The sequence below is a fragment of the Dasypus novemcinctus genome, chromosome 23 (genome assembly GCF_030445035.2).
Source record: "Dasypus novemcinctus isolate mDasNov1 chromosome 23, mDasNov1.1.hap2, whole genome shotgun sequence".
Taxonomy (NCBI): domain Eukaryota; kingdom Metazoa; phylum Chordata; class Mammalia; order Cingulata; family Dasypodidae; genus Dasypus; species Dasypus novemcinctus.
The window spans coordinates 71,879,177-71,902,430 of NC_080695.1; the positions used below are offsets into that span (position 1 = coordinate 71,879,177).

Here is a 23,254-nt window from a genome sequence, read left to right on the forward strand (position 1 = left end):
TCCACTGGCTCCCCCAAGCTGTTTTTTTCATTTGTTTGCTTATTTTTGTTTTTAGCAGGTACCAGGGACCAAACACAGGCCCTTGTATGTGGGAAGCAGGCGCTCAACCACTTGAGCTACATCCATTCCCCAAAGCTTTTACTTTTGATAAAGTCTCATTTACTGAGTTTTTCTTTTGTTGGCTGTGTTTTTGATGTAAAATCCAAGAAATCATCGCGTACCACTGGATACTGAAGATGCTTCCTTATGTTTTCTTCTAGGAGTGTCATAGTTTTGGGTTTGACATTTAGGCCTGCGGTCCTTTTTTTATTGGTTGTTGTGAATATTGTGAGGTGGGGGCCCAGATTCAGTCTTTTTTTTTTTAATTTCTCTCCTCGTCCCCCACCCCCAGTTGTCTGCTCTCCGTCCATTTGCTGTGTGCTCTTCCCTGACCGCTGCCACCCTTATCAGTGGCACGGGAATCTGTGTCTCTTTTTGTTGCATCATCTTGCTGTGTCAGCTCTCCCTGTGTGCGGCGCCATTCCTGGGCAGGCTGCGCTTTCATTCGCGCTGGGCGGCTCTCCTTACGGGGCGCACTTCCTGAACATGGGGCTCCCCCGTGCGGGGGACACCCTCGCGCGGCACAACACTACCTGCACGCATCAGCACTGCGCATGGGCCAGCTCCACACGGGTCAAGGAGGCCTGGGGTTTGAACCGCGGACCTCCCATGTGGTAGACGGACGCCCTAACCACTGGGCCAAGTCCGTTTCCCCAGATTCACTCTTGTACATACGGAGATCCAGTTTCCCAGAACCATTTATCGAAGAGAGTATATTTCTCCCAATCACATGACTTGTACCCCTTGTCAAAAATCAGCTGGGGGGCGAGCAGATGTGGCTCAAGTGTTTGAGTGCCTGCGCCCCACGTGGGAGGTCCCAGGCTCTCCTGGGGCCTCCTGAAAAAAACAAAAACAACAAACAAAACTAACAAAAAAAACCAACTCAGGAAAGGCAGCGTGGCTCAGTGGTTGAGCACTGACTTCCCACATTTGAGGTTCTGGAGCTCGATCCACAGCCCTGGTACCTCAAAAAAACATGGCCAAAGATGGAGGAGTTCTTTCTTCTTGGGGGGGGGGCGGAATTTCTGAACGGTCAGTTTGTCTCCAGTGGTCACTGTCTGTCCTTGTGCTAGTACCATGCTGTTTTTTTGTGTTTTTTAAAAGATTCATTTATTTACTTTATCCGTCCCCTTCCAAGATGGCCTTCCTGTCTGTCTGCCCATCGCCCGCTCGCCTTCTCTAGGAGGCACCAGGGACCGAAGCAGGGACGTCCCACACGAGAGGAGCGTGCGCAGCAGCCTGAGCCACATCCGCTCCCTATGGGCTGCCACGTCTGCTGGCTCATGGCATCTGCTTGTGGCTGAGGCGGCCTCTAGCCCATTGAGGCGGGGGCAGTGTCCAACAGCAGGGGCCGGCGTCTGCTCATCTTTTTTTAGGAGGCACCAGGACCTGAACCCGGGACCTCCCATGTGGTAGGCAGGCGCCCAGCTGCTACATCCGCTTACCACCGTGCTGTTTTGATTATTGCGGCTTTGTAATAAGCTTTAAAATTGGGACGTGTGATCCTCCAACTTTGTTCTTTTTCAAGGTGGCTTTGGCTATTCTGGACCCCTTCCATGTAAATTTGATGATTGGCTTTTCCATTTCTGCAAAGAATGTTGTTGGAATTCTTTTTTTTTTTAAAGATTTATTTATTTCTCTCCCTTCACTGCCCTGCCCCAGTTGTCTGTTCTCTGTGCCTACTTGCTGCGTGTTCTTTTTTCTCCGCTTCTGTTGTTGTCAGCAGGACCGGGAATCTGTATCTCTTTTCGTTGCGTCATCTTGCTGCGTCAGCTCTCTGAGTGTGCGGCGCCATTCCTGGGCAGGCTGCACTTTCTTTTGCGCTGGGTGGCTCTCCTTATAGGGCACACTCCTTGCGCGTGTGGCTCCCCTATGCGGGGGACACCCCTGCGTGGCACGGCACTCCTTGCACGCATCAGCACCGCGCGTGGGCCAGTTCTACACGGGTCAAGGAGGCCCGGGGTTTGAACTGTGGACCTCCCATGTGGTAGACGGACGCCCTAACCACTGGGCCAAGTCCGCTTCCCTGTTGTTGGAATCCTGATTGAGATTGCATCGAACCTGTAAGTTTTTGGGGTAGAATTGATCTTAAGAATATTTTAGTCTTCCAATCCATGAACACAGAACGTCCTTCCATTTATTTAGTTGTTCTTTGATTCCTTTTAGTGATGTTTTGTAGTTTTCTGTGTATAAGTCCTTAAATCCTTGCCTAAATTTATTTCTAGATATTTGAATATTTTAGTTGCTTTTGTAAATAGGATTTTTTTCTTGATTTCTCTTCTGATTGTTTGTTGCTGGCATATAGAAAACTACTGATTTTTGTGTATTGATCTTGTATCCTGCCGCTTTGCTGAGCTCATTTGTAAGCTCAGTGGGTGGCTGTGGACTTGTCGGGATTTTCTGTATATAGGATTATGCCATCTGCATATAGGGAAAGTTTTGTATCTTCCTTTCCATTCTGGATGCCTTTTATTTCTTCCTCTTACCTGATTACTCTGGCAACAACGTCCAGTATGTTGTTGACAGTGATTACAGTGGCCTCCTTGTCTGGTTCCTAATCTTAGGGAACTACTTTCAGCCTTTCCCCGCTGAGTATAATGTTAGCAGGAGGGTTTTTTTTGTTTTTTTTTGTTTTTTTAAAGGTTTATTTATTTATTTTTATTTAATTCCCCCCCCCCCTCCCCTGGTTGTCTGTTCTCTGTGTCTATTTGCTGCGTCTTGTTGTCTTGTTTCTTTGTCCGCTTCTGTTGTCGTCAGCGGCACGGGAAGTTTATTCCTGGGCAGGCTGCACTCTCTTTGGCGCTGGGCGGCTTTCCTCACGGGCGCACTCCTTGCGCGTGGGGCTCCCCTACGTGGGGGACACCCCTGCGTGGCACGGCACTCCTTGCACGCATCAGCACTGCGCGTGGACCAGCTCCACACGGGTCAAGGAGGCCCGGGTCAAGGAGGAATCGCGGACCTCCCATGTGGTAGACGGACGCCCTAACCACTGGGCCAAGTCCATTTCCCAGGAGGTTTTTCATTACGTGCCCTTTATCACGTTAGGAAGTTTCCTTCTATTCTTCTAGGTGTTTGTATCAAGAAAGAGTGCTGGATTTTATCAAATGCTTTTTCTGTGTCGATTGAGATAATCATGTGTTTTTCCCCCTGCATTCTGTGAATGTGGGGTATTACATGAATTGAATTTCTTATGTAGAGCCCCCCTAGCATATCTGGGACAAATCCCCCTTGATCACGGTATATAATTCTCTCAATGTGCTATTAGCTTCTGTTTGCTAATATTTTATTGAGGATTTTTGCATCTCTATTCTTAGAGGATAATGCACTGTCACTTTCTTTTCTTGTGGTGTCTTTATCTGGCTTTGGTATTAGGGTGATGCTGGCCTCATAGAATGAGTTAGGGCATGCTCCCTCCTCTCGGAGGTTTTGGAAGAGCTTGAGCAGGGCTGGGGTTAGGTTTCCTTGGAATGCTTGGTAAGGTGCTTCGGCTGGTCCCGGCTGGTCCCGGGCTTTTCTTTGTTGGGAGGTTGTTGATTATTTGATTCAGCCTCTTTACCGGTTTATTGGTTTGTTGAGTCTTTCCTTTCTTCTTGAGTTTGTGTGTTTTCTAAAAATTTGTCCATTTCATCTAGGTTGTCCAATTTGTTGGCATTGTTATAATTTTTATTTCTGTGGGGCTGGTAGTGATGCCCACCCTTTCACTTCTGATTTTTCTTCTTGTATCCTCTGCCTTTTTTATTTCTTTGTCAGTTTAGCGAAAAGTTTGTCAATTTTACTGATCTTTTCAAAGAATGCTTTTTTTGTTTTGTTGATTCCCTCTATTGTTTTTCATTCTCTTTAGCTGCATTCTCATCTTTGTTATTGCCTTCTTTCTGCTTGCTTTGGGTTTAGTTTGCTCTTTTTATTCCCTAGATCCTCCAGTTATCAGGTTAGGTTTCTGATTTGAGATCTTTCTTCTTTGTTACTGCAGGCATTTAGAGCTATAAATTTCCCTCTTAGCACTGCCCTTTGCTGTACCCTATAAGCTTTGGTATGTGGTGTTTTCGTTTTCATTTACCTCAAGATATTTCCTAATTTCCCTGGTGACTTCTTCTTTCACCCATTGGTGGTTGAAGAGTATGTTGTTTAATTTCCACATATTTGTGAATTTTCCATTTCTCCCTCTGTTACCAATTTCTAGCTTCATTCCGTTGTGGCCAGTGAAGACACACTGGATGATTTTGAAATTTTAAAAATTTATTGAGACTCGTTTGTGACCTGGCACGTGGACTGTCCTGGCGACAACCCACGTGCTTGAGAAGGACGCGTGCCCGGCCGCTGTGGGGGGAAGCGCTCGCTGCACGTCGTCAGGCCTGGCGCGCGGGAGCGCCGTTCAAGCTTGCGTCCTTCTGGATCTCCGCTAGATGGCCCACCCACCGCTGAGAGGGATGTGGTGGGGTCTCCTCCTGTCAGTGGAGAACCATTGCTTCTCCCTCCAGCTCTCTCAATATTTGCTTTGTGCATGTTGCGCTCCGCCATTAGGTGCATATATTTGGATAATTGTCACGTCGTCTTCTTGAATTGACCCCTTTACCCGAGTATATAGCAGCCTTCTTTGTCCCTCCTAACAGGTTTTGACTCAGTCTCTTTTATCTGCTAGCATAGATCCTCCAGCCCACTTTTGTTTCCTTGTATGGCATGTACTTTTTTTTTTGTCCTTTCATTTTTAACCTACTTGTGTCTTTGAATTTAAGGTGAATCTCTTATGAACAGCATAATTGGAGCATGCTTTTTGTCTGCTCTGCCAATCACTGCCTTTTGACTGGAGAATTGAATCCATTTATATTTAAAGTAACTACTAACGTTTTTGGTTGCCCCTTGTTTCTTCTCAGCACTTTAAAGATTACGTTCCACTGCCTTCTTGCCTCCATGGTTTAATTTTTTAAAATTGGTTTAGTTATTTAATTTCCATTTAGGCCATTTCTGTATAATCAAATTCCCATTTGGGAATTCTTCACATCTTATTGGAATGAATCACAGCAGATAACAATATGCCAACTCCTATTTTTATGAGGCAGAAAAACTTAAAACCTTTTTCAATAATAGTCATGCTAAATCATTATTGATGGATTATTTTAATTAACAAGTATGCATAAGGAAAGGTTAAAGAAAAATGAAGTATCTAAAAATATATCTCTTCTCCAGTCCTCCTCAATTAAAAGTGTTTATTTTGTATGAAGAAACTTGCAGAATACTGATGACAGGGACAATTTGCTAGTTGCACTAATTATTGTTCATATAATATTGCTGTTTTACATTTATCTGGTCTACTCCAGCTCTTTTTTGGTTACTATTTGCATCGAATACCTTTTTCCAACCTTTCATTTTTTTAAAGATTTGTTTTATTTATTTACTTCACCCTACCCCCTCGTTGTTTGTACTTGCTGTGTCTGTTTATTTTTTGTGTTTCTTTAGGAGGTACCAGGAACTGAACCTGGGACCTCCAATGTGGGAGGGAGGTGCCTAATTGTGTAAGCCACCTCCATTCCCTGCTTTGTTTGGTTTCTCGTTACGTTTTTCCTCTTGTGTCTCATCATCTTGTCGCATCACCTCGCCATGCCTGCCCATCATGCCAGCTTGCTGTCTTCTCCAGGAGGCACTGGGAATTGAACCACGGACCTCCCATGTGGTAGGCAGGAGCCCAATCGCTCGAGCTACTTCCCAACCTTTCACCTTTAACCAGGTGGTATCCTCCTGTCTGAGGTGGGTCTCCTATAGACAACATATAGACAGCTCACATTTTTCAATCCATTCTATCAGTCTTTTGATTGGGGGTTCAATCCATTAACATTCAGTGTTATTACTGTAAAGGTGATGTACTGTATTACGTCATCTATTGTGTCCTTAAGCTTTCCCAGCCTAATGTCTGGGGGTGGGAAGGGGAGCCCGGGAGCTTGGTACCTCACGGTTATCGTTTTGGCTTCCTCGACGCTGCCCCTCACCCTCCTGGGAGTTGTCTGCTCACCCCTAAAGCAGGTCCCTCAGACACATTTCGCCTCTTTCTCGGTTGTTTTTGAGAGTGCTCAGCTCTGTCTGCCAGCCCGTCACCATCTTCCCACCGTCCTCCGTGTTCTCCATCTTGAAATGCTTCTTGGCATACCTCGTCTTCATGCCGGTTTCTCTTCCTCATGGTTTCTGATGGAGAAGTCAGTACTTAGAGTTGTCAGGATTCCCTTATACGTGACACTGCTCGTCTCTTGCAGCTTTAGGCGTCTCTCCTTGTCCTTGGCGTCCGGCAGGTTGGCCTTGTGCCTGGCATGTTCTCTTCAGATTTATTCTGTCCAGGATTGTTGGGATTCTTGAACGTGCATATTCGTGTCCTTTGTTACACGGGGGACGTCTTCTGCCTTCTTTCTTTGGCTAGACCTTTTCTCTCTCCTTTGGGATTCCCATAATGCGTACACGGTACACGAAGCAAGGCCACAGGTTTCTTAGTCTCTGTTCGCTTAAAAACGGTTTTTCTTTCTGTTCCTCAGCCTGAAGCATTTCAGAGCCTTACCTTTGAGTTCACTGATTCTTTTTTCTGCCAGTTCCAATCTGCTGTTCAAACCCTCTGGGAGATTTTTCATTTAATTCTTATGGTCTTCAACTCCAGTATTTGGTTCCTTTCTAAAATGCCTGTGTCTTCATTGAGAGTCTCCTATTGTTCGTTTGCTGGTTTTCTGATATTCCTTAGTTCTTCCTCCATGCCTCCCTTTAGCTCCTTGAACATGCTGAGGATGTTTCTCATTTCTCATTTCTTCTCCTCCTTTTTGGTTTCTAATGCTTTCATCTCCTCCTTTGCCTGGGCCATCACTTCCTGTTTCTTTGTGTGTTTCATAATCTTTTGTTGAAACCTGGACATTTTGATATAGTAATGTGTTTGTGCTGGAAGTTAGGTTCTGAGGCGTATGTTCTTTAAGACTTTAGCTAGCTAGTGTTATGACAGAGCTTTCCTTGACTACCAGGTGCTAACAAAAATAAAAACAATCCCTCTTTCCCAGTGTTTGCAGCTGGGCCTGTGGGGGCTCCACCTCCAGTGCATATGCAGATGATGAGTCTAAAGAACAGCTCGAGGCCAAAGCACAGGGCCTTGGCCCTAGTCCTCCTGTGCTTGTGGCCTGGCAATCCAGTTACACGGTTCCAAACGGCCCCTCTTCCCGGGCCCCGCACAGTCCTGCAGCCGCAGCCCCCTGTCCCCTGCCCAGGTGGCCACCTAACCGCTCCTCCAGCATCTGTACGGAGCTCTGTGCACCGCCTTCTACGCTCAGGGCAGGTTCTGGGCCGGCGAGCCCCTGAGGCCACCCCAGGCAGACCGGCTGGACATACGAGCTCCCCCACGAGCGCAGGGTCACTCTGCCTCCTCCGGAACCTGGACCAGGGGTCCACGCCAGAGCACAGGCCGGGCCCACGCCATGAGGGCTGGAGGAGGCACCGGCCAGGGGGCCTCGAAGGCCCGCCGCACCCTTTTTCTTGACGCGGCGCTCGCCCGGTTCCTGCCGTCCTCCCCCTGTCCTTCGGGGCTTTGAGAAGCTGCCGCTGCCAGGTCTTGCCGGTCATGCAAGGCTGCCGTGGCGCTGGCCCTGAAGCCTCTCGCTCCAGCACCCTGGTCGTGGCGGGGTCCCCCTGCCGGGAACCAGAGTTGGTGTCACGTCGTGGGGGACTGGTGTTTAAGAAACCGTGGTCACTGCGCTGCGTGTACGGAGAGGCCACCGGTGCCCGCGGAGGGGGCTTGGGTCGACAGGTGCAGCCCAGGGCCCCGCGCCGACTCACCGCGGTGCCTTGCCCTCTCGCCCAGGCACCACGGCGCACGTGGGCATCGTGCTGTACGGGGCGGCCAGCCGCAGCGGCCACCGGCACCTGGACGGGCAGGGCGCCTTCCGCCGCAACAGCCTGGACGTCTTCCAGATCGCCACGCCGCGCAGCCTGGGCCGCGTGTGGAAGATCCGCGTGTGGCATGACAACAAAGGTGGCCCGCCCCGCCTGGCGCCCCCGAATCCCCCCTCCCCCCTCCTCCTCCCCTCCCCCCCTCCCCCCAGGGCCCTAACACCCCCCCCCCCCCCCGGCCCTCCCCTCCCCCCACCTCCCCCTGGGGCCCTCCCCTCCCCCATGGGGCCCTAACACCTCCCCCTCCCCCTTCCCCCAAGGCCCTAATGCCCCCCAGGGCCCTCCCACTTCCCCCGGAGGCCTTCCCCCCCTTCCCCCCTCTCCTCCTTCCCCCTTCCCCATTCCCCCTTCCCCCCAGGGCCCTAAAGCCCCCCCGCCTCCCGCAGGGCTCAGCCCGGCCTGGTTCCTGCAGCATGTCATCGTCAGGGACCTGCAGAGCGCCCGCAGCACCTTCTTCCTGGTCAACGACTGGCTCTCGGTGGACGCCGAGGCTCACGGGGGCCTGGTGGAGAAGGAGGTGCTGGCAGCAAGTAAGGCGGGGGCCCGGGCCGGGGCGGGCGGGGAGGCCCCCCCGCGCAGCGCCTGCAGCCCCCGCCGCCCCTCCCTAGGCGACGCCGCCCTGCGGCGGGTCCGGCGCCTGCTCGTGGCCGAGCTGCAGCGCGGCTTCTTCGACAAGCACATCTGGCTCTCCATCTGGGACCGGCCACCGCGCAGCCGCTTCACGCGCGTCCAGAGGGCCACCTGCTGCGTCCTGCTCACGTGCCTCTTCCTCGGCGCCAACGCCCTGTGGTACGGGCTCGTGGCGGACGCCGCCTCCAGGTGGGTGCCCGGCCCGGGGAGGCCCCCACCGCCCCCCGCCTGCCCCTCCCCGCCTAATCGGCACCCCTCCCCCCCCGCCCGGTCTCTCTGTCCATGCAGCGCGGGGCCCGTGTCTGGGCTGGTCCCGCTGACGGTCGATGCGGTCGCCGCGGGCCTGGTGTCCAGCCTGCTCGTCTACCCTGTCTACCTGGTCGTCCTCTTCCTCTTCCGGATGTCCCGGAGCCAGGTGGGTGGGCCCCGGGCCTGGGCGGGCCCCGTGTGTCACTGCCCAGGGCTGCAGCTGGACAGGGAACTGGCTGCGCCAAAAGTGGCTCTCTGCGAAGAGCAACAGGACGGCAGAGCCTTAGACAGAGCCAGGGAGCAGAGCAAGGCTGGGCACCGAACATGGGAATGGGACGGGGGGGCGCTGCCCCAGGCCCTGCAGCTGGACGACTGCGGAGCGGGACCCACCTCCAGGAAGACGAACGACCTGGGCTGACTCGAGGGAGGAAATCCGAACTGACCTACGACAGGGAAGGAGACTAAAGGAGTAATTAGAAGTTACTCCCAGGGACGCGGCTGTGGCTCCACTGATGGGGCTCCCGTCCACCATATGGGGGGGTGCTGGGTTCATGTCCCGGGGCCCCCTGGTGAAGGCAAAGCTGGCCCATGCACTGCGGAGAGCTGATGGCTTGCGCACCTGCAGAGAGCTGGCGCAGCAAGATGACGCAACCAAAAGGGAGACAAGCAGATGGAGAAGAATGCACCGCGAACGGACACAGAGAGCAGACAGCGAGCAAGCCGCAAGGGGCGGGGGGGTTAAATAAATAAAAAAATAAAAGTTACCCACAAAGAAAAGCCCAGGACCAGGCGGCTTCACTGGTGAATCCTCCCAAACACTGAGGGAAGAATTAATGTTCTTAAGAGACGTTTCCATAAACCAGAAGCACCTCCTGACTCGCTCTGTGATGCGAAAACCAGAGACGGGCATTCTTAATGATCTTAGGTGCAGAAAATCTCCATAAAATTCACACAGCAAACCCAGCCCGTGAATGACCGTGTGCCGTGACCGAGGGCAGTTGTCCCCGGAGGCCAGCACGGCAGCCGCCGGCCACACTCGGCCGTCTGTGCTTTACTCACACTTGTTAGAAATCCTCAGCTGCGCTCGCCACCCTGCAAGTGCTGGGCGGCCATGTGGCTGTCACGACAGCCCATGCAGAGAACGTGTCCCTCGTTCTAGAATGTTCTGCCGGACAGCCCCCGCGCAGGCCCCGTCTGCTCAGGAGGCAGCTTCTCGTGCCCCCGCTGAGCACCTGCCTTCTCCGCAGGCGGCCGGAGGCCCCAGCGCCACCCCCATCCCCGGGGGGCAGGTGCTGGACGAGGACAGCTTCCTGGACTCATCGGGGCTGGACAGCTCCTTCCTCACGCTCTCGGGGCTCCGCGCCCAGGTGAGTCTGGCGGGGGCCTGGGGGCAGGTGCGGGCCCACCCCCCCCACCCCCGCCCCCGGCGCAATGCCGCCGGCTCTGAGAGGCCCTCCGTGCTTCCCAGCAGGCCCTCGCAGGACAAGTGAAGAGCAACCTGTACCTGGATGACTCTAAAAGGTGGGTCCCTAGAGAACACGTGGGCCAGGTGCGGTGGGCTGTGCCCGGCCCCCGCGGGGTCCCCTCTGCCGTTGGCTGAGCTCTCGTTGTCACGCGCCATCCCGAGACACATTTGTTCCAACCCGCGCGTGTCCGTGTGAGCGTGTGCCGGGACCCCAGGCGCGTCGGGGGTGCAGGCATGTCCCCCCGGCCCCCCGTGCTGACCGTGTCCCCACAGCACGCTCAGCTGGCCGGACCTGCTCAACCACCCGTCCGTCATGGGCAGCGCCCTGCAGCAGCTGGCGCGGGGCCCGCGGGGCCTGGAGGATGACAGCTTCTCGGTGCCAGGTGCGCGGGCTGGGCCTGGAGGGGGTCCCGGTGGCTGGGGCAACCGCACCCTGATCCGCTCCCCCCTGCAGATGAAGACTGGATCCGCCAGGTCCTGGCCGACGCCAGCAGCTTGGCCCCCACGCAGGACACGCAGGGCGACTCGGACCTGCTCGCCGGCCTGTGAGTGCGCAGCGGCCGGGGCACGCCGCGGGGCACGCCTGCTCCCCGCTCTGCCCGCAGCGGGGGGCCTGCCCCGCGAGCCCCTGTCAGGGCTGGCTGGGCAGGGAGGGGGCCCTCGGGCGAGGTTGGCAGGCCAGGCCAGGGAGGAAAGGAGGCTTACACCCAAGAGCGGCCGGAAACGATTGTGGGCAACCCCTCCTCGGTCTTTCTCAGTCTGAGATGACTTTTTTACTTTATATTTGAAATAATTTTAAACTTACAGGACAGTTGGAAAAAAAAAATCTACAAAGAGAACTGCCCCCTACCCCCCACAGATACCAGATCCCCACAGCGAACATTTGCTGTTGGCTGCAGCAGTCATTCTCTCGCTCTCTCGCTCTCTCATTCTCTTGCTCGCTCTCTCGCTCGCTGTCTTACTCTCTTGCCTGCTCTCTTGCGCTCAACACTGGAGAGCAGCTGCACACGCTCACTGAACACGCCACTCCCTGAGCATTTCCTAGGAGCAAGGATATTCACTCCTATGATCGCCTTAAGTGAATTATCGAGTTCAAGACACTTAACCTTGATATAAAGCTCACGGTCTATGTCCCAGTTTTCTCTCTGTCCCAGTAGGTCCTTTTGAGCTTTCCTCCTCCATTTTTTGATCTCAATTGGCATCATATATTACATTCAATTATCATGATCCCTTTAGTTTCCCTTCCTCCCTCTCTTCCTTCCATTATTTTTTTAATTTTACCCCCCGCCCCGCCACTTGCTTGCTGTCTGCTCTGTGTCCATTTGCTGCGCGTTCTGCTTGTCTCCCTTTGTTGCGTCATCTTGCCGCGCCAGCTCTCCACGGACGCGGGCCAGCCTGCCTTCACAAGGAGGCCCTGGGACGCGAACCCGGGGCCTCCCATATGGTAGGCGGGAGCCCAGTTGGTTGAGCCACAGCCACTTCCCCCATCCATTATTTTTCCAACTTTTAAAGGAGCTTTAGATTGCAAAAATATTACATTGACAATCTAGGGGATTCCCATATACCCCGCCCCTGCCCTGCCCCACTCCCCACGCACAGCAGCCTTCTTGGGCGCGGAGCATTTGTTGCAGTTGGGGGACACCTGCTGAAGCGTTGCAGCCGACCTGGCCTGTGGTTCACGTTACGGTCTACACTTTGCCCCGCACAGTTTTATAGGCTTTGACGCAATGTGTAATGGCTTGGCTCGTCATTGCAGGGTCACGCAGGACCATTCCAGGGTCCCCCAAACGCCCCATGTTACGCCTGTCCTCCTCTCTCCCTTCCCTCGGAACCCCTGGGGGCGACTGCCTTTATCTTTCCTTTAATTGTGGAAACTTCACGCAGCGTAGATCTCCCCCGGCCCCTCCCGAGGACGGCGCGCAGTGGGGTGAAGCCCGTTCACGACAGGCAGCACCCTCACCGCCCCCCGTCGCTGGAACTCGCCCTTAAGCCCCACAGAGCTCTGCACCCGCCTTTTATGAACTCCCCGTGCCCCGCACGCACCCCAGCCTGTCCCGCGCTTCCTGTCCCTTGGATTTGCATTTTCTGTGGTCACCGAGGGCCTTAACGTTAACCTCATGCTACAGAGGTCGCTTTGCCATGACCCCAGCGTCACTTCGGCAGCTCCGTAAACTACGTCCCCACGCCCCTCCGCCTCCACCTTCGTGTCGTTCTTGTCACAGGTGGCACAGTTACACGTTACGAGCCAAAAACCACGGTTCACCGTACGGTTTATGCATTTGCCTTTGAGCCCCTGTGGGAAGTAAAGTGGAGTCCCAGTGAGCGGCGCGGCGGCCCTGGCGTTGGCACCGCCAGGCCGGCCCCCTGCTGGAGAGCCTTCTCTCTCCATGTGGCTTCAGGGCCTGGGGTCCTCGCCTCAGCCCGCACGACTCCCGTTCAGGTGGTGACAGCGTCCTCAGCCCGTTTATCTGGGAATGTCTGTCCCACCCTCGTGCTGCAGAGCTGGCCCGGGTCCGCGGTGGGCAGGGTTTTGCGTCAGTCCTTCGGAGCCGCCGGCCTCCTGCCTCCCGGCCTCCGTCTTCCTCCGCATCCTTCACATCACTGCGCTGACTCGTCCTCTCTGCAGGGCGTCCCTGAGGAGTCCCACCTTGCCTCCGCCTGCTCCTCCGTGCTCCTGCACCTGGGCGGGCCTCCTGCGTCCGGGGGGCTTGTGGGTGTCGAGTTGTCCCCTGCACGGGCTCATCCAGGTGGTCCGCTTCTCCTCCTGCTCCAGGGCCTCAGCCCACCGTCTCTGTGTGAAGGGGTCTTCTCTTTGACACTTGGTTCCACTTCTTCTATATCCTTGTAGTTGTCTGTGTCCCCCCCAAAAAAAGATTAAGGCCACAAAAAGGAAAGAAAGAAGAGGAGAAAATAGCAACAATTAAAAAAAGATGGAAAAGGAACCAGGAAAAGAAAAATGTAATGAGTGAAATCATTAAAAAATAAAAAGGAATAAGAATGAAAAAAGGTGGAATAAAAAAAAAAGAAACAGGAAAAAATAGAATGAAAGACTGGAAAGAAGAGAAGAAAGAAAATGATGACCAAGAGAATGTGGAACAAAAGAAAAGCAACAGAAGAGGGGAGAAAGGAAAGAAAGAAAAATATCCTAAGGAGAAAGAAGAAGAAGAAGAGAAAGTGGGGTAAAAAAACAAAACCCCAAAACAGGCCCCCCAGGCCACTAGCAGCTGTCCCAGGCTGCCGGTGCTTGCCGTCACCCTGCAGCCCACCCTCCACGGGATAGGTCCCAGGGATAGAGGGAAAGATAAAGAATAAAAAAACCCTCAGTCTGAGTTCCCTGCCAGGAGGCTGCTTGTCCCTTAGCTCCCCGCCAGGACCCGCTGGGCTGACGATGCCTGGCGGCTCCCTGGCTCCCCTCTCGCCTCTCCTCACCCCCTTATCCCCTGACGAGGCGTTTTTTCTAGGGGGTACGAGGATTGACCCCAGTGCCCTGTGGGCTGAGCTGCACCTGCTCTGCCGGGCGGGCGTCCGACAGCCTGGCCGCCTCTCCAGGCCGGGGGCACGGCCAGCCCTGCCCGGCGCTGGCCCGGTCCTGCCCCTGGGGTGGTGGCCGTGGAGCCCCGGGCCCTGCGCCCCTTCCTCGGGCCACTTCAGCATGCTGGTGTCTTTCCTTTTTCTTTCCTTCCCTGGTCTGCGCCCCGGCTCCACTCCCCACCGCTCCTCCTGCCCCCCGAGTTGGCTGTGTGCCCCGCAGCTCCCTGACCCGGGGGAGCCCCCCTGGGGGCCGACCTGCCTGCTCGGTCTCCACGGCTTCCCCTCTCCCCCGGGGCCCCGCGGGTGGGGCACCTGCCGTTCCCTGCGCCGCCATCCTGGCCCTCGGGTCCTCTGCATTTCTGATCCCTTCTGCAGGACGATGCGCTGCTTCTCGGGTGGCTTTCCAACTTCTTGGCAGCCGATGGCTGCGTCTAGGGCGCTGTGGGCCTATTGGATCAACACTGTCTGAAGACTGGGTGTGTCCACTCACGTCTTCTGTTTAATGTGGGAAGTTGCCGGCCGTTGATCCTTTGACCATCCTGCCTGCCCCCCTCTCTCGCGCTCCTGCAGCGTCCCCTGCTGCGCTGGGCGGTGCCCACAGCTCCCTGGCTCTGCTCATTTCCCCCATTCTCGCTCTCTTTGCCCTCAGACGGCATCGTCTTCAGGTCTGGTTCGTCCTCTGCCAGCTCCAGCCTGCTCGAGCCCTCCATGGGCCGAAGTCTGCGGCGTTCTCGCCATGTCCGCCTCACTTGATACCTCCGTGTTCACGGAGCATTTCCGTGATTTCTTTTAGCTCTTTGTCCATGTTTTCTTTGAACTCTTTGAGTGTATTTAGGACTTTTTTTTTTTTTTTTAAGATTTTTTTATTTCTCTCCCCTTTCCCGCGCCCTCCCCCCCCAGTTGTCTACTCTCTGTGTCCACTCGTTGTGTTCTTCTGTGTCCACTTGTGTCAGTGGCACCCAGAATCTGTGTCACGTTTTGTTGCGTCCTCTTGCTGCATCAGCTCTCCATGTGTGCAGCACCACTCCTGGGCAGGCTTTTCTCGCTCTGGGCGGCTCTCCTTACGGGGCACACTCCTTGTGCATGAGGCTCCCCTACGTGGGGGCACCCCTGCGTGACACGGCACTCCTTGTGTGCATCAGCACTGTTCATGGGCCAGCTCCACACACGGCAAGGAGGTCCAGGGTTTGAACCACGGACCTCCCCTGTGGTAGATGGACACCCTGACTACTGGGCCAAGTCCGCTTCCCCTCCAGATCTATTTTAATATCCACTTTTTCACTATTTTTAACCTAATTTTCAAGCAACCAAAATTACTGAGATACATGAACTGTTCCAGAACACACAGAAAAAGGGAAAGCTTCCTGAATCATCTGCAAAGGCAGCCAGCCTTTGCATAACTGTTGTACAACCATGACAAGGTCCTACTTTCGTGTAGAAGTTGCCAATCAGTTAAGAACTCCTCTGTGATCAGGACACCCGGGACGCCTGTGACCTGTCCCCCCGCGATCCTCCAGCCTTTCCCGAGACCCGGGCCACGGCCCCTGTGCCCCCTGTCCAAGCCCAGTGCCGTGTCTCCCACTCAGGGCTTGCTCTCCCCGATCTGTCATCTCAGAAGACGGCCAACCTGTCCTCTACCATCAAGGACAGAAACCTTGAGTTTATTCTTAGCTCTTTGTCCTTACTCTTTCTGCATCATTTCTCGCGCAAGCCTTCAACAAGTCCCATCTGCTTTGGAAACATCCGCCCCTGCTGGCCTGGCCCACCTGCAGCAGCCACGGTGCCCCCACCTGGGGTGCTGCGTCACCCATCGCCCCACGTCCAGGGGCCTCCAGCCACCTAGCTGGCTGTGTATGGGGGGGCCTCAGCGCCTCCCCACCAGACGGGGCTGCTTGAGCGTCCCTGTGCCTTGGCAGGGCCCCCCAGAGTGAAGGGCCCAGGGGCGCGCCGGGCAGCAGTCTCTCTCTGGGCTGGGCCTCGTGAGTCACCCCATCATCTCCACGGCACCCCAGTTCCACCGTGGGAAGAGGCTGCAGGTGGCAGGGAGCCCCGCGCATTCCCGGGCACTTCCCCCTCCTGTGCGCCCTGGCCCACGGCCTGTTCCTCCGGGCCCAAGCCGGCAGCGTCCTGCGTGCAGCGGGGCCGGCAGTGTCTGTGGAGGGCTGGAGGAGCGTGAGCTTGGAGGTGCCTCCAGGTTCAGGGCTGTGTGGCTACCGCGCTCCACGGCCCACCCCGCAGGGGGCAGCCGGGCACCTCTGCCCACCACCTGCAGATAGTGGCTGTCCATCCTGCTCAAAGCTGGACCATCCATTCCAAGGACAAGAACACTGTCCTTTACTCCCTGTGACACAAGCAGACAAACCTGGAAGTTCGTACCGCGGGGGGCCCATTCTCTTTAATACTTCCTTAAAGTTTTAGTTTTTGTGGGGCGCATTCTCTTTAGCTGTGTGCTGCTACATGGCGCCCCAGTCTCCTCAGCGCATGGCCCTGTGCTTTTCCTCCCCTTTCTTCTCGCTTCCTCATCTCAAAGTCTCAAAGTGACTGTGATTTTAGGGTACAAAACCACTCTGGAGTAGAGCTCAGGAAGATTCTAGATGTAGCCTTAGTTTGGGGTGCGCCCTGGCCACATGCCCTGGGACCCGGCGGAGGTGCCTGTGCTTGGACTTGGGGGTGGCCGGGCAGGTGGGAGGCAGGGGTCTAGGATGCTGGGCACCGCCTCGGTGCTGCCCGGGAAAGGGGGCTGGTGGCAACAGGGCCCGCTGCTGCCCGCCCCCCAGGGCTGGAGTTCACAGCCCCCACCCCTCAGGTCGAGTGCCCTTGGGGAGAGGACAGAGACGCTGCTGTCGTTGCCACAGAGGATGGGGGATGAAGCCCCGCCCCCTCCCGGACTCACCTGGGAGCAGCCTCCGCCAGCCAGGATCTCCGGGACAGGTACGCTCAGTGGCCCCAGGGTGGACCCCCGACCCCCTCCCTCGAGACCACTGGTCACATGTCCTCCGCCCCCCAGGGCTGGTGGAGGGTCTGCGGAAGCGGCTGCTGCCGGCCTGGTGTGCGCCTCTGGCCCACGGGCTCAGCCTGCTCCTGGTGGCCTCAGCGGTGGCGGTGTCAGGCTGGGTGGGCGCCAGTTTCCCGCCAGGCGTGAGCGTCATGTGGATCCTGTCCAGCAGCACCAGCTTCCTGGCCTCGTTTCTCGGCTGGGAGCCTCTCAAGGTGAGCCTGCTGGGGGGCGCCTTGGGGGTATGGGCTGGGGGGGGCGCCTCCGGGGGAGCAGGCTGGGAGGGCACTTCGGGGGAGCAGGCTGGGGGGTGCCTTCCAGGGGAGCGGGCTAGGGGGGCGCCTCCGGGGAAGTGGGTTGGGGGGGGGTCCTCCGGGGGAGCGGGCTGGGAGGGCACTTCGGGGGAGCAGGCTGGGGGGCGCCTTCCAGGGGAGCGGGCTAGGGGGGCGCCTCCGGGGAAGTGGGTTGGGGGGGGGGTCCTCCGGGGGAGTGGGCTGGGGGCGCCTCCGGGGGAGCAGACTGCGGGGGACGCCTCGGGGGGAGCGGGCTGTGGGGGGCGCCTCAGGGGAGTGGGCTGGGGGGCCCCTCTGAGCCAGCCCTGCCGCAGGTGCTGCTGGAAGCCCTGTACTTCTCACTGGTGGCCAAGCGGCTGCACCCAGACGAGGACGACGCTCTGCTGGACAGCCTGGCTGTGACGCCGGTGGGCGAGCGCGTGCCCCGCGTCCGGCCCCCCCACGGCTTTGCGCTCTTCCTGGCCAAGGAGGAGGCCCGCAAGGTCAAGAGGCTGCACGGGATGCTGCGGGTGAGTCCAGGCCCGGGGCGGCGCCAGCTGCCGCGTCCTCCTGGAGCCCCAGTGGGCCTGGGCGCTGGTGCTGACGCGGCTCCGCCTCGCAGAGCCTGCTGGTGTACATGCTCTTCCTGCTGGTGACGCTGCTGGCCACCTACGGGGACGCCTCGGGCCACGGCCACGCCTACCACCTGCAGAGTGCCATCAAACAGGGACTGGACAGCCGGGCCTTCCTGGCCATCACGCGGTGAGCGGCCTGCCTGAGGACGGGTGCTGCCCCCAGCCTGCCTGCTTCTGGCCAGTGGGCTCGATGGGGGGGGTGGCCCTGCCCTTGGGGGTGGAGGAACCCTGTCTGGAGACATCCTGGGTGGGTGGAGAGCAGGGCAGGCAGCAAACGGCCCCTGGACGGGGCCCCACAACGGCAGCCCAAGCTGGAGAAGCCCAGGAGGCCCCATCCCCGGCTGCAGGGTGGCCCCCGGGCCCTGTGGGGGGCCCGAGGCCTGGGGTCTGTGACCGTGTGCCTGGCCTGGGCAGGTCGGATGAGTTCTGGCCGTGGATGTCCCATGTGCTCCTCCCCTACGTCCATGGGAACCAGTCCAGCCCAGAGCTGGGGCCCCCGCGCCTGCGGCAGGTGCGGCTGCAGGAAGGTGAGTGGAGGCACCCGCCCTGGCCCTGGTTCTTCTCCAAAGGACCCTCTCCTGGGCTTGGGTGGGCTCGGCGCCCTGTCTGCTCTGCCTGTTTCCTTTAAGGTGGAGGAGACTGGGACGTGGCTTTCATGCTTGCCGGGGGCGGGGGGAAGACGGCTGGGCGGTGAGCAGTGGGCACCTGAGTCCTGAGCCCCCCTGCACCGCCCGCGCCCCTCTGCCTCTCAGCCCTGTGCCCCGGCGCCCACCTCTGCTCAGCGCCCGGAGGCTTCAGCACCAGCACCTACGGCGTGGGCTGGGAGGCCGCGGCCGGCAACGGCTCTGAGACCTGGGCCTACACGGCCCCCGACCTGCTGGGGTGAGCGTCGAGGGAGTGTGGGGCCCGGGGTCGCGCTGAGGAGGAGCCCCCGTCCCCTTGGCACCCAGGCGCTGCCGCAACGCCCCCACCCCGGTCCCCGCAGGGCCTGGCACTGGGGCACCTGTGCTGTGTATGGCGGCGGCGGCTACGTGCAGGAGCTGGGCGCGAGCCTGCAGGAGAGCCGCCGGCGGCTGGCCTGGCTGCGGCGCCACCACTGGATCGACAGCAGGTGCGCCCCGCACCTCCCCCGCGCCCCGCGCCTCCCCCGCGCCCCTCGCGCTCCTCCAATGCGGCCCCCCTCCCGCGCAGGAGCCGCGCCGTGTTCGTGGAACTCACGCGCTTCAGCCCTGCCGTGGGCCTGCACGCCGCCGTCACGCTGCGCCTCGAGTTCCCCGAGGCCGGTCGCGCGGTGGCCGCGCTCACCGTGCGCCCCTTCGCCCTGCAGCGCCTGAGCGCCGGCCTCTCGCTGCCGCTGCTCACGTCGGTACGCCCCGCCCCCGCGGAGCCCCTTGGCCTCCCCTTCCCACGCCCACGGGAGCCCCGCCCCCGGTGAGGCCCCCGCCCTGCCCCGGCCCCGGGGCGGTGCCTGCGCTGACCCCGCCCCCCGCAGGTGTGCCTGCTGCTCTTCGCGGTGTACCTGGCAGCGGCGGAGGCGAGGGCCTGGCGGCGGGAGGGGCGCGCGCGGGCGGTGCGGCCGGGGCCCTGGGCGCAGTGGCTGCTGGTGGCGCTGGCGGCAGCCGCGGCGCTCGTGCGCCTGGCCCAGCTGGGCGTCGCCGACCGCCAGTGGGCCCGCTTCGTGCGCGGCCGCCCGCGCCGCTTCACCAGCTTCGACCAGGTGGCTCAGCTGAGCGCCGCGGCCCGCGGCCTGGCCGCCTCGCTGCTCTTCCTGCTGCTGGTGCAGGTGAGGCCCCCGCGGGGGCGCTGGGGCGCGGGGTGCTGGGGCGCGGGGCGCAGGGCGCAGGGGCGCGGGGCGGTTGCTGAGCCCTCTGCCCGCAGGCCGCGCAGCAGCTCCGCTTCGTGCGCCAGTGGTCGGTGCTGGGGAAGACGCTGGGCCGCGCCCTGCCCGAGCTCGCGGGCGCCGCCCTGGCGCTGGCCGCCCTCGCCGTGGCCTATGCCCAGCTCGTGGTCCTGGTAGGTGGCGGCGCCGTCGGGCCGGGCCGGGAGCGCGCGGGGCTCGGCGGCCACCGCCCTCACCCCTCACCCCGCCTTGCCCGCAGCTGGTCTCCGCGTGCGTGAACTCGCTGCAGAGCGCGGCGCGGGCGCTCCTGGTGCTGTGCCCGGGCGCTGGGGGCCCGGCCGCGTGCCCCGCCGAGGCCTGGCGCCTGGCGCCGCTGCTGTGCGCGGGGCTCTGGGCGCTGCGGCTGGGCGGCGCCCTGCGGCTGGGCGCGGTGCTGCTGCGCTGGCGCTACCACGCGCTGCGCGGCGAGCTCTACCGCCCGGCCTGGGAGCCGCAGGACTACGAGATGGTGGAGCTGCTGCTGCGCCGCCTGCGCCTCTGGCTCGGCTTCAGCAAGGTCAAGGAGGTGGGTACGGCCCAGCGGGGGGGAGAGGGACGCGCCCTGGGCTCAGCGGGCCCAGGGCGCTGCCGGACTGACCGAGCCCCTGTGCCGCCCCCAGTTCCGCCACAAAGTGCGCTTCGAGGGCGTGGAGCCCATGCCTTCCCGCTCATCCAGGGACTCCAAGTCGCCCCCCCAGGTGCCACCCAGTGCGGGCTCGGATGCTTCGCGCCCCTCCACCGCCTCCAGCCAGCTGGATGGGCAGCGGCCGGGGCCCCGCGTGGAGCCCGAGCCCTCCCGCCTGCAGGCCGTGTTTGAGGCCCTGCTGGCCCAGTTCGATCGGCTCAACCAGGCCACGGAGGATGTGTACCAGCTGGAGCGGCAGCTGCAGCGCCTGCGGGGCCGTGACGCCCCCACCCCACGGGCCCAGGGCCCTTCCCCGGGCCTGCCTGGCCACCTGGCCCGTGCCCGTCGAGCCATGGGCCTGGCCCCCAGCCCCAACAGGCCGGGCCAGCGGGCCAGGAACAAGGTCTACCCCAGCGGCACTTAGCCGGGGCCTCGGCCCCCAGCAGTATTACTCCCCCGCCCTAGGCCGAGCGGGCAGCACTGGCCCCACGGGGCAGGCTGCGCCCGCCACCTCCTGTGGCTTCAGCACTTTAAAGTGGCTGCGTGGGCAGCCAGGCCCCACCCCCCGGGAGGGGGGCTTGACAGTATTGGACTGAGGACCTGCGAGACGCTAATTTATTTCCCAAGCCCTCAGGGGCAGGGACGGCTGGGCCAGTCCCTCAGCCCCCGAGGTCCTCCTAAGTTATTAGCCCCTGCCCCTCGCTGCCACCCTGCTGAGCGTGCCAGTGTCTCGGATGGGGTACAGGTGTATTTTTTTCCATGCCACTATTTTCCCTTAGGGCTGAGGCACCTGGTGGCTGAAGTTAGGTTCCTCCTCCCCAAAGTAGAGCTGAGCCTGCCTAGGACAGGGCATAGCCCCCCGCCCTCCCCGCCGCCCCAGGCCTGCTGGCATCGGGCTCTGGGCAAGCAGTGGGCAAGACTGTGGCAGAGGGCTGTGGGACGGGAGGAGCTCCTCCTCAGGGGCTGGCTCCTGGGGACTGTGTGACAGTGTGTGTGTGACACAGGGGGCTGGATGAGGCCCCCAGCGCTCTGCCCCCCACCGGGACAGCCTTGATCCTGCCCCGTGTCCTCCCCACAAGGAACAAAGTCAAATAAAGGAGTTGGCTGACTGCTTCCCTGGCCTCCGTCTGTGTGTGACGCGGCGAGGGGCCCAGCGGCTGCTTTATTGCGCGTCCCGCAAACAGCTGGAGCCGCGTGGGGAGGGTGCGGGGGCGCAGTCCCCCAGCGGCCTCACACGAACTCCGTGAAGTCGTCCACCGAGGAGATGAGCCGCTTCCTCTGGCCGGTCTCGTAGGTGGGCGGGGGCTCGGCCGGGGTCTTGGTGGGGGCTGGAGGGTGCAGCAGGGGCAGGCTGGGGCTCGGGTAGGGTGCCTCTTCCCGCACCTGAGGGGACAGAGGCATCAGGTGCTGCCGGAACATTCCCCCTGGGCTCCCTCCCCGCCCCGTGCCTACCCGGTGGCGCAGCCTCTTGATGTGGCGCAGCCGGGCGATCCACTTGGACGGGTAGATGTCAGTGGGGCTGGCGCGGCTGTGGTGGACCTGGGAGGCCATCTGGGGGGACAGGGGTCCTGAGCCCCTCTGGCCTGAGCCCCACCCCTCCCACCTCGGGCACCTCCACTCACGTTGGCATGCAGGGCCATCTGGCGCGCCACGAAGGGCAGGTTGCGGTCAGACACGATCTTGGCCACGCTGGTGTCCACAAGGCCTTCCATGTCTGGGGAGACAGGGTGCGCTAGCTTGGCGCCCTGACCCCCGCCCGGCGCCTCCTGCCCTGAGCCTCACCCTTCCGGCACTGCAGCGACACCAGGTTGCACTCGTAGTCCAGCGGCGTGATGATCACATGGACAAAGTTGAACTGGCCCTGCCCAGACAGGTGGAGACGTCACTCCAGGTCGTGGTGCCTGACAGCTCAGCTGCGTCCTCCAGCGCTCGGAGAGGGCACTGGCCTGTGGGCACCTCGACCCACCTCCCCATGCTGTCCCCGCCTGTCAGAGCCACAGCTGCCGAAGGCCGACAGCGAGGTGAGGGCAGCAGTGCCCGTGCTGGCTGGTCTCGGCCTCTGATTGTCCTTGGAGGGCCCTGCCTCAGTGCCACCCCTTGCCAGCACGGGACTTCCTCCCTGGGACCCCCAGCCCATTCTTCCAGCACCCTTGACCAGCCCCTGCTCTGGTCCATGTGGCAGCTTCTGGCCCGCCCAGCTGCCTTCTAGGGCTTTCTGCCAACCGTGGCGGAGATGCCCTCCACGTGCTGACAACCCCCGACCAACCCCCGGCCACGCACCTGAGCCCCTCTGTGACCAGCCCACCCAGGCACCCCATCGGTCTCAGCAGTGTCCACTGCACGCACCCCTCAGCCCAACACGCTCGCCCCTGCTGCACGGCTGCGCACCCGAGGCAGCCAGCGCCACTGCAGCCTATCTCCTGTCCCTGGACGCTGCCCAAGGGTCCCAGTGGCACAGTCTCCTCTGGGCCCTTGACCTCAGGGATCAACTGTACAGAGCCCCTGCACCGGCCTTTGCCAGCCCGTGCCCGTGAGCTGGCACACGTGACACTGAAGGCCTGCCCAGGACAGCCGCCGGGCCCCTCCCCACACCACGGGCACGCTCACCGTGGAGGCAGCCCATGGGCTGGGGGACGGCCCATTACTCCCATGAGCCCTATAGCCGTGACGGGGCCTGCCAGGCTGCGCCGAGGCCAGCGCACGAGAAGAGCTCCGGCGCCAGCCTGCTGCCTGGCCCAGGCGAGCCCTCGGCACCGCGCGGTGCTCCCAGGAGGCGCCGCCCCACCTTGATGGTGCCCAGCTTGAAGTCCTCGCCCGAGTCGTTGTAGACGATGGACACGAAGTCGTTGCCCAGGTGGCGCTTCTTGTCGCAGCGGTGCTTGTCCACGTCCTTGGTGGGCATCAAGGTCGCGATGTGGAAGACGGCTGCGGGCCCGAGCAGAGCGCAGGCTGACGGGGCTGAGCCACTC

The 23,254-nt window shown here is 59.9% G+C and overlaps 2 protein-coding genes across 16 annotated transcripts in view; one reads left to right on the top strand and one right to left on the bottom strand.

Annotated features, from left to right (window-relative positions):
* Nucleotides 1-21,398, top strand: part of PKD1 (polycystin 1, transient receptor potential channel interacting) — a 68,309-nt gene extending 46,911 nt beyond the window's left edge. Inside the window, exons 27-46 of one of the 2 annotated variants that reach the window (XM_058286631.1) lie at nt 7,916-8,086; nt 8,391-8,534; nt 8,613-8,823; nt 8,923-9,049; nt 10,131-10,250; nt 10,352-10,404; nt 10,622-10,731; nt 10,803-10,893; nt 16,686-16,810; nt 16,887-17,089; nt 17,482-17,676; nt 17,769-17,908; nt 18,196-18,308; nt 18,534-18,663; nt 18,767-18,892; nt 18,973-19,147; nt 19,274-19,564; nt 19,660-19,794; nt 19,881-20,186; nt 20,281-21,398. In XM_058286631.1, coding sequence (XP_058142614.1) covers nt 7,916-8,086; nt 8,391-8,534; nt 8,613-8,823; nt 8,923-9,049; nt 10,131-10,250; nt 10,352-10,404; nt 10,622-10,731; nt 10,803-10,893; nt 16,686-16,810; nt 16,887-17,089; nt 17,482-17,676; nt 17,769-17,908; nt 18,196-18,308; nt 18,534-18,663; nt 18,767-18,892; nt 18,973-19,147; nt 19,274-19,564; nt 19,660-19,794; nt 19,881-20,186; nt 20,281-20,709 — 3,395 coding nt within the window. In that variant the 3' untranslated portion in view covers nt 20,710-21,398. The remainder of the gene's footprint in view (nt 1-7,915; nt 8,087-8,390; nt 8,535-8,612; nt 8,824-8,922; nt 9,050-10,130; nt 10,251-10,351; nt 10,405-10,621; nt 10,732-10,802; nt 10,894-16,685; nt 16,811-16,886; nt 17,090-17,481; nt 17,677-17,768; nt 17,909-18,195; nt 18,309-18,533; nt 18,664-18,766; nt 18,893-18,972; nt 19,148-19,273; nt 19,565-19,659; nt 19,795-19,880; nt 20,187-20,280) is intronic. The other variant, XM_058286632.1, reaches the window with a different exon arrangement.
* Nucleotides 21,386-23,254, bottom strand: part of TSC2 (TSC complex subunit 2) — a 37,354-nt gene continuing 35,485 nt past the window's right edge. For all 14 annotated transcript variants that reach the window (XR_011647243.1, XR_011647242.1, XR_011647241.1 and 11 more), the window contains 5 exons: nt 23,071-23,210; nt 22,068-22,146; nt 21,908-21,999; nt 21,738-21,836; nt 21,386-21,668 (listed from right to left, as the gene is read on the bottom strand). Coding sequence is in view for 8 of the 14 variants with exons in the window: in XM_058286637.2 (XP_058142620.1) it covers nt 21,516-21,668; nt 21,738-21,836; nt 21,908-21,999; nt 22,068-22,146; nt 23,071-23,210 (563 nt within the window). In the remaining 6 variants the exon portion in view is untranslated. The remainder of the gene's footprint in view (nt 21,669-21,737; nt 21,837-21,907; nt 22,000-22,067; nt 22,147-23,070; nt 23,211-23,254) is intronic.